This window comes from Lacerta agilis, chromosome 15 (assembly GCF_009819535.1).
Source record: "Lacerta agilis isolate rLacAgi1 chromosome 15, rLacAgi1.pri, whole genome shotgun sequence".
In the NCBI taxonomy this organism is placed as follows: domain Eukaryota; kingdom Metazoa; phylum Chordata; class Lepidosauria; order Squamata; family Lacertidae; genus Lacerta; species Lacerta agilis.
The window spans coordinates 10,353,172-10,362,779 of NC_046326.1; the positions used below are offsets into that span (position 1 = coordinate 10,353,172).

The 9,608-nt window shown below is 44.6% G+C and overlaps 1 protein-coding gene across 1 annotated transcript; it reads right to left on the reverse strand.

The window, feature by feature from the left end:
- Window positions 1–739: 739 nt before the first annotated feature.
- Window positions 740–6,832, reverse strand: LOC117060296 (caspase-3-like). The gene is made up of 4 exons (XM_033172511.1): window positions 6,631–6,832; window positions 5,132–5,304; window positions 2,805–2,934; window positions 740–990 (listed from the first exon to the last, which is right to left on the reverse strand). The coding sequence occupies exons 1-4, from the start codon at window positions 6,830–6,832 to the stop codon at window positions 740–742; spliced, it is 756 nt and encodes a 251-aa protein (XP_033028402.1).
- Window positions 6,833–9,608: the final 2,776 nt, after the last annotated feature.

The following is a 9,608-nucleotide window of genomic DNA, read 5'->3' on the forward strand; positions in this document are numbered from 1 at the left end:
CCAGTGGTAGCTAAACATGCTCAGAAGGCATGGAGTGCAGAATGTTGGGGTGGTGGAACGGAATGAAGTAGCCTTGAAGAAGGCATGGAACCCTGAACAGGAGCACTCCATGCTGTAATGTTTTGCTGCAGGTTCCAGAGGTCTTCATCGAAGCAGAGGGAGCAGGAATTCCCTTTTCTTAGTTCTGGGACAAGTTGTGTGTTTAGGCCACCTCAGATATTAGGCAACAGGTTCATTAAATTAGATTTTAAAAACTGAGGGAAGGGCAGAAGGCACACATACAGTGGTACCTCGGGTTACAAACACTTTGGGTTACAAACACTTTGGGTTACAAACATTTGGGTTACAAACACTTCAGGACACAGACACCGCTAACCTGGAAGTAGTACCTTGGGTTAAGAACTTTGCCCCAGGCCCCATTAGCTAAAGTGGTACCTCAGGTTAAGAACGGTTTCAGGTTAAGAATGGACCTCCGGAACGAATTAAGTTCGTAACTAGAGGTACCACTGTATTATAAACCTCCATCCTATCAGATGTACTTGTATTATTCACGCTTCTTTGGAGAGCAAACAGGCCATTATTGCCCAGTTTGCAACAATCACACATTTCGCATGGTGGAGCCGCTTCCTGGCTTCACAGGAGTCCTTGTACAGACAAGGAATGAGGCTGATTCCTTACGCTTCGTTGCTGCTATACTCCTTGAGACATTTTCCATGGAGCAGGGTCAGTGCCAGCTTCTTCAACTGGAGAGATCTCCTGAGGCCTGTCTTCCTTGTGAGAAGGGGTAAACCTCTCTCACCATCTTGGTGACAAAGCAGGGCATTTCTTTGCCCCCTCTGTGTTTCCCTTTCGCTTCGAAGTCCAAGGCGACTCTACAGCTAATTCGGGTCATCAAACGGGCAACTTCAAAATGGCATCCCTCTCCTTCTAGCAGTTCCAGTAAGGCCTTGAGGAACATGGATTCCCACCGATTGATGAACGAAGCGTAGCCTGAGAACGCGAGGAAAAAATAACATGAAGATCCCTGGTCTCCTTCAGCAAGGTGGTGCCCTGAAGACAAATTTCTTTGCAGCAGTCATGCTTTTTCTATTAGCGCTACTTTTGTACATTTCAGCCACAACCCCACAAATCTAGCCATTCATATGCACACTTCAGAATCAGAAAAAATCTTTATTTGCATCAGCCACTAGCCATAGCAATAAAATAAAATGTACTGAAGATAGAGGTAAAAACTTAACTTTAGAAAATCCATTCTGGGGTTTTGCATCAATAATCAAATTATAGATCTAATTGCCTCCACTAAAAACCTTGCAGTTTTTGCTGTCACCTGATCATCTTGATCTGCTAAAAGAAAGGACACAGTAGCAATGGTTGAGTGACCCGGCATGGACAATAATAGAGGGGTAAGGTAAAAGAACCGTGGATGGTTAAGTCCAGTCAAAGGCGACTGGGGTTGCGGCACTCATCTCGCGTTCAGGCCGAGGGAACTGGCGTTTGTCCACAGACAGCTTTCCAGGTCATGTGGCCAGCACGAATAAGCCACTTCTGGCGCAATGGAACACCGTGACTGAAACCAGAGCTCACAGAAATGCCATTTAGCTTCCCACTGCAGTGGTACCTATTTATCTACTTGCACTGGTGTGCTTTCAAGTCGCTAGGTTGACAGGAGCTGGGACAGAGCAACGGGAGCTCACCCCGTTGTGGGGATTCAAAGTGCCAACCTTCTGATTGGCAAGCCCAAGAGGCTCAGTGGTTTAGACTACAGTGCCACCCGCATTAGGGGGGTAATAGAGGGGTAGTAACCTCACTACTCAAATCTTTATAAAGAGTGCACACTTACTTGGGCATACTTGGGTGAAATTTACTTCGATCTTGTACAGGGCTAGGTTGCTAGGCATACATAAAGAAGAGCTCTGCTGGGCCGAGCCAGTCCGGTATCCTGTACTCACAGCGGCCAATCAGATGCCTATGGGCAGGACCTGAGTGCAATAGCGCTCTCCATAGCTCAGCCGGTAGAGCATGAGACTCTTAATCTCAGGGTCTTGGGTTTGAGCCCCATGTTGGGCAAAAGATTCCTGCATTGCAGGGGGTTGGAAAGAGTTGACCCCCGTGGTCCTTTCCAACTCTAGAACTCTGTGATCCCAGCAGTTTGGTATCCAGAGGCATACCCCCCTCCGACACTGCAGGCAGAGGAGAAACTAGGCTTTATTTCACCCGGGTCAAAGACCCAGTTTGGCACACACCCCGACATGCATTTGCGTATGGGGTGGAGCATCAATGGTGCCCTTCATCAGGGGCAAAGAAACCCAGCTAGCCCCCCCTCCATAGCTAGGGTACTGCTGTAGGTTGGAGCTTTGAAGCTAGTAGCAACAGACAGCCCCCCCCTATTTTTTCCTTTTTAATTTTTTTAAAGTTTTTTATTTACACTTTTCAATTTTATACATTTCATTAGTTTGACAATGCATTTAAAATTTCGAAATTTGACTTCCCCCTCTTTCTGCGGTTCCTTAAATTTATTTTTGTAATATCTTCTGCGTATCCAAATTCATTTAAGCTGCTCATTTAATTATCTACTGTAAATATATACTCCTATAAAACTACAAGTTATTACAATAATCCTGCTAATGAGCAATGTACAGCCTTAATCTACCTGAACATGTCTAATAACTCTTTAAAGTCGTTGAGGTTGAAGGTCATCCTGACATCTTGTGGGAATGAATTTCATAGCTTATGCATGTTGAAAAGGAATTGTTCTGGTATTATGGGGGGGGGGGGAGAGGGAGAGAAATACAGGACTCACATACCTGGACTGCAAGAATACATCACTGCAGTGTCTTGAGGAATGGAGAGATAGTTTGAGAAACACTCAGTCTGTGCTCCACCGCTGTCTGTCTGCAGCCAAACACCTTGATCAATTTCCTCTCCACGGCAGGCCTAGAAAGCACAGCAAGTGCAACCGCTATATGACTGGAAACCTGAACAGGAGTTTTGTACGCTGCAACATTTTGTTGCAGCAGGTCCAACATCCTAGCTAGCGCTAAACAAACAATACTGGAAATCTGTTATTGATAAAACAACAAGCAATGGAGCTTTATGCAATGTGTGTCATTTGGGGTGTGTGCCTTGGGTGGTGATTACTTGTAAGAGAACTGGGGTTCGTGAATATTCATTTCTGAAATGTTTATGGCTGTGCTTTCCCCACCAGAGTTATATTTTTATTCAGTGTTTCTGTGTGTGCTTCTAAAAGCATCCTTCTTGTCCTATGTGCCTAACCCAGAGAATAAAGCCTAGATCCTTTGTATTCTGCCTTCATTTGTTGCTTTGAGGTTTTTTTCCCCCTGTCCCACAACACATTTATCAGAAGCATGATCCCTTTGCTGTGCAATTTTGCTGCCTTCCCATTTGTTTCCAAGCTCAGTTCAGGGCTCAAACTGCAAATTATAATTATTGTATTGGGAGAAGGGGAAATGCAACTCTTTCCTCCCTGCTGTGGTCTTGAGAAGGACGACTCTTCTGAAGCTGGTACAGTGGTACCTTGGTTCCCAAACTTAATCCGTTCCGGAAGTCTGTTGCAAAACCAAAGTGTTCTAAAACCAAGGCATGCTTTCCCATAGAAAGTAATGCAAAATAGATTTATCCGTTCCAGACTTTTAAAAACAACCCCTAAAACAGCAATTTAACATGGATTTTACTATCTAACAAGACCATTGATCCATAAAATGAAAGCAATAATCAATGTACTGTACTATAAAAAAGACAGAATTGTAGGTGATAAAAATTAAAATTATTATTTTTTCTTATATCCACTGATGATAGTCGCTTTTATACATTTCTGCAGTCACACAATCAATCAACCAACCAAACAACCAATCAATCAATCAATCAATCAATCAGTGGCTGAACTGGGTTCCACACGGTCCCAAAAACAAGTCACAAAAATGAAGTCCCAAGCCACAGTCACAAGTCAGTCCCATAAAACGAAGAACAAGTCACAGTCAAAAATGCAAAAAGAAGAGGCAGCAAAAAACAGAAGCTGCAAATATCACCTCTGTGTTGCATGGGTGCTCAGGACTCAACAGCCGACAGACTCAACAGGAAGCCTCTGCTTAGCAGCGGGAGACTCAATTTACAAATGGAACACACGCAACAGAAAACGGAACATGTTCAGCTTCCAAGGCAAAGTTCACAAACCGGAACACCTACTTCCTGGTTTGCAGTGTTTTGTTTCCAAGTTCTTCATAAACTAAGCTGTTCTAAAACCAAGGTACACCTGTATTTGCCTTTGGGAGGAAATCCCCCATGTTGACACCAGCCATGATGAGTCAAACATCCGGGAAGGTTCAGAGAATATAGGTTACACTGATACTATGAGTCTCGGAAATGCAGTAAAGTTAATGCCGATAATTCCTTGATGAACAAAATGAGTTAGTCGCTGATGACAAATGGGCAAGAAAATAACTCTTTTCCTCTTCCTTTTGGCATTTGAGTCATACACTCTAGAACTGAAACCAAGCTCATTCTGAGTAGCTTTTTTCCAGAATGCAAGCTTTTACATGGGTTAAGGAAGCATTTCATGTATTTTTTTATGTGTCTTGATATAGGTGGAAAACACTGCTTGGCTGGAAGTGAGTGCATGGAAAGGGTGGGAAACCAAGGAAGGAGAGGAGGAACAGAATGGAGTGGATGGAAACCTGAACAGGAGCCTTGAACACTGCAACATTTTGTTGTAGCAGCTCCAACATCCTAGCTAGCTTTTGGTTGCTAAAACAAATACAACAGTCGGTAGAGCTTTTAGGAACACGTGCCATTTCTCTGTGTGCGCCCATGTGTGTGCCCCAGGCAGTGGTTTTTGGTAAGAGATCTGGGGTTTATGAATATGTCCCTAGTTTCATTTCTGAAAGGTTGAAGACTGTGCTTTCCCCACCACTGTTATGTTTCGATACTCCATGTTGCAGAAAAGCTGGCAAGCTTACAGGACAGAGAAGACTTTCCCCATGCTCATAATCCCTGTGACCGTTTAAACAGTGAAGTCACAAGCCAGCAGCTACAGAGATTGTCTGAATTTCCCCCATCATCCTCACAGACTGTTTGCACAGGTTGAAGTCAACAAGCTTGCAGTTGCAGGTGTTACCTGAATGAAGAAGATTTTGGGTTTCCCAGCCAGTTTGTGGCACCTTTCAGGTTCTAATATCCGGAAAATACGCGTGAGCTGAACTGGCTGTCCTTCACAGTCATAGATAATCCCTTCTTCTCCGTGACTGGACAGAATGCTTACAAAAAAGTCCCCGTGATCTGCGTGACATTCTGCAAAAGACACAGCACGGAGTTATACTCTGCCACCATTCATATTATCTTACGATCCAAACTGATACTCCACCTTTCCAGGCTTGTATCAAAGTTGGCTCACGATCCGGATTAAAACACACAGTAATTTAAAACAACAAGTTCAAAAAAAATGGGTCTTGCTATCTCGACGATCTGCGTTTGTGACAAACCTCTCAGATGCGTTGTTTGCAAAGATTAGCAATTGGCGCACGAATATATTTTTGCTGAATCTGGCAGACCAGGAAGCAGATGCCCTACAACCAGTCCTGTATTGGCATGCTATTCTATTTCCCAAACACAAAAATATAGGCTACACACTCCTGTTTACTCCGCATCGGTGCACACTCATTGCTGGTTTAGGAAGTGCTGTATCGAAGACATTAGTCACGATCCACTATCTATCCTGTTGTTTCTTATGAAATACTGTGTTTTGATGCCTCCCCTCCCACCCCCACCCCCACCCCACCCTCCCTAAACTGGCTTCAATCTGAATTGAGAAAAGAAGAGCTTGCCATCTCCCAAGGCCTCTGAACAGCACTTGCTGGTAGGACATTTCTCCTAAAGTGAAATCTTGCTCCACTCATTTCTTCCAGCTCTGGAACCGCAGAGGATAAAAATCTGCTGTGTATTCTGAATGACAGCCCTTCAGATATTTTAAGACCACCATTACGTCTTTCCAAAATTGCCACTTCTTCAGAGTAAACATACCCAGCTCTAAGAACCCAAGAGAAGCCTTGCTGGATGAGGCCAGTGGCCCATCAGATCAGACCCTCCAAGTGTCCCTATTTTCCAGGGACAGTCCCAGATTTACAGAAGCCGTCTCAGTTTCTGATTTGATCCTGGAACGTCTCACTTTTCCTTGGGATGTCCCTACTTTCATCAGAGAAATGTCGGAGGGTATAGAGTTATCCAACAACAACTCCCCCCCCAGCCATCTGAAGGCAGCCCTGAATTTTTAAATTTTAAAAAAATGTTTAGTGTTTTATTATGTTTTTATATATGGTGGAAGCCGGCCAGAGTGGCTGGGGCAACCCAGACAGATGGGTGGGGTATAAAGAGTAAAATTATTAGTATTATGATGATGGAATAGGATGTCACTATTTTCATCGGAGAAATGTTGGAGGGTATGCCATCAGGTCCGGCACCCTGTTCTTACACCAGCCAACCAGATACCTACGGGAAGCTCATAAGCAGAACCTGAGTGCAAGAGCTTTCTCTCCTCCTGTGATTTCCAGAAACCGAAGCCCTGTTCTTTGGACACGTTCCGGGCTGTCAAACACGACAGAAGCCAAGCCGTACACATACCTTCCTCATAAAGTTCTTCTATTTGCTTAGCCGTCAAGTCAACGTGCAATTTCACGGCATAATGGCACTTGGATAACGCTTTGAAAATCCTGTCTGCTTCCCTCTTGGCTCCCGGTCTTGGGGTGAGTCCGCTTCCCGCATTTCTTCCGTGGAATTCGTAATTGACAATGATCAGAGCCCTGTTCTTCGTTTTGCTCGCCATCCTAGGAAACACGTCCGCTGTCACCAAACAGAAAGTGTGCACACACCTGTAGATATATATATATATATATATGTAATCTTTGCTCCGCTGAGCTGTACTATGACTCAGCTTGAGGGTGGGGCTAAGAAAGAAAAACCATGATGTGTTTGATTAGACGGGCTTGGTTGCATGATATGAAGTGCCAATTAGACACATAAGGCCACCCCTTAAGGACACAGGAACACAGGCCGTAAGTGCACTGTACATTTAAAACAGTAACATGTCACTTTAAACTGCCAGTGGCTTCCCCAAAGAATCCAGGGAGCTCTAATTAATGTGCTCTAATATAGCCTGGGTGACTGGCGTCTTTGGGCCTGGGGGCTGCATTCTCAGCCGTCCCTCCAAGGGCTCCATGCCAGCGGTGGGCAATGCCCAAGTGTGGGCACGCCTATTGGCCACACTTGCGCATTCATGCACACAGAGCACACCCATTCGCCAGACATGCAAGGGCACAGCCCTCTCTTCCTCTCTTTGCCTCAGGGCAGGGTGGGCAGGGGCACCTGCTGGCATGTGAGATTTGACCTGCAGCCCACAAGTCGGCTCCGTTCCACAATACAATCACAGAATGGCACTGTTGGAAGGCACCGTTGGAAGAGCTTGTGTTTGCTGCTTCCGGGCCCCAGTCTGAAGTTTGGCTTCTCCGATTTACCTTTTCCATTGTTTCCTTTTAACACCTAGTACACCCACTGCGTACTGAATACATCACCACAAAAGAAGACGTTGTGCAGACAATTGCTTAGGAAGTAGAATTGGTGTCTGATTTCTCTTGCTTTTATTTTTATTTTTTCCAATCCCCTTCCTCTTTTGTAACATGGGCATTAGACTGAGAGCCTGTGGGCAAAGACTTATCTTTTATTTATTTTTTTTAATATGATTTTTCAATTACATTTTCTGTTTAACAATTTCAGATAAACATTTTACATACTTAAGATATCGATGACTTCCCCTCTTCTCTTTTCATGGTTCATTTTACATACCTTATAACCCTGCACATTTTACAAAAACTACACCAATCGGTTTTCCATTATTACATCCATCAAAACTTATTACCGGTAACACTCTCAAAGAATTATGGGCATTGTAGTTTGTTAAGGGTTGCTGGGAACTATAACTCTGTGAGGGGCAAACTGCAGCAACCAGAAGTCTCTGAGAGGGGAAATGTGCTTTGAATGTGGTTTAAAGGTCCATACTCCGGCTCAGACCTTTTCCCAAGTATGCACAAGTTCTTCCTTTAAGTGCAGCCACACAGCTCTTCAGCATAGCTGCTAAGACCCCCTTAGATTTATTTGCTGAATTTATACTCCAACAGAACTCAAGGCAGCATAGACAGAGTTCCTAGTAGGCCAGTGTTCCATCCTGGCTCCAATGGCTACTTGGCTTCAGCAAGGTTGCTGCCTCATGGGCCCATTTAGGATCTTGCCAGGAACTCCTAAGATGTCTTAGCCCAGCATTCACCAACCATTCAATTCAGAGCTATTTCTACAGTGTGTCACACCGCCCAAGACTCCATTTGTGACGCAGGCCATTGGAAGAGGAGACTCTTGCTAACTTTCCGAATTGGGGAGTATTAAGAGGCCACGACTGCTGCGAAGGGATGAAATCCTAAGGTGGTAGGAGTGGAGGAAATCCAAAGGTTTGGATAGAAGAAACAAGTCTCTTACAGACACAATAAGTTCACCAACTCTTGTGTAAATGCTTACGTGTGCCCAAGCTTAGCTAAAGATGTTATTTTAAACCAATTTAGCTAAGCTGTTGCAATAGCCAACATAGATAATCTTAATTCCATCTGGTGTGTATTGATTTACTTTACTTCAATAAGAAATTGAGCTAAGTACGGTCATGGGCACTTAAAACTGTTAGCAGGGGAATGTTGACAGCCAAAGGAGATTAGGTCCTGACTGCTAAGGAACTTTAGGAGCAGTTGGTAAGGAGATCAGGCATCCAGTCCAAAATGAGTCTATCACAGCCCAGAGATGAGCAGAAATCTTGTTGCGAGGCATCTGGGTGCAGGACAATTGGCCAACTTTTAAGTCTTGGCCTAACTAAGAACCAGGCATGGAGTCATAGGCTCAGTTCTAAACTCTAAGCCAAATTAGGGCTTAGTGAGAATGTGTGGACTCCTGAAGAGACTGTGACTGCTTTGTTCCTCCTCTGACCCGGCTGCTGGGAGCCATGGCTCAGCTTAAGTGTGTCGCTTGAATTCAGGCTCATGGTATGTCTCTTCCAGAGATACCATTAGCAGTAAGCCATCGAACAATGATTGGCTGCAGCTCATGGTTTGTGCAGAGCGAGGCAAACCATAAACCAGGATTTGGACAACGCATTGGATGGGATGGAAACACTCTCCTGTCACCGGTATCAATGCCACTTACCTGGACTGGATGCTGGTGGCGCTGTGGTCTAAACCACTGAGCCTCTTGGGCTTGCCTATCAGAAGGCTGGCAGTTCGAATCCCTGCGACGGGGTGAGCTCCCGTTGCTTTGTCCCAGCTCCTGCCAACCTAGCAGTTTGAAAGCACACCAGTGCAAGTAGATAAATAGGTACCAACTAACGCAATAGAAATGAATAGTTTATTTACACAATATCGCGGAAAGCAATTAAAATGTCCTTGCTGGTTGAAGGACCAGTACAGAAGTGCAGAAGAACAAAACGGTTTGTTGTTACAAATGCTATGTAATGCCCTGTTGCCTTGACCAGCCGCTTTAGGAGCAGAGGAAGAGAGCTGTGGGGAGATTGT

Bases quoted from the DNA above. Each gene is read 5' to 3' on its own strand.
- LOC117060296 (XM_033172511.1), bottom strand. From the start codon at position 6,832: ATGGCGAGCAAAACGAAGAACAGGGCTCTGATCATTGTCAATTACGAA. The intron at 5,305-6,630 runs GTATGTGTACGG...TGTCTTTTGCAG, and splicing joins AGAAGAACTTTATGAGGAAG to AATGTCACGCAGATCACGGG. The intron at 991-2,804 runs GTATGTGAGTCC...TCGCGTTCTCAG, and splicing joins GATGTATTCTTGCAGTCCAG to GCTACGCTTCGTTCATCAAT.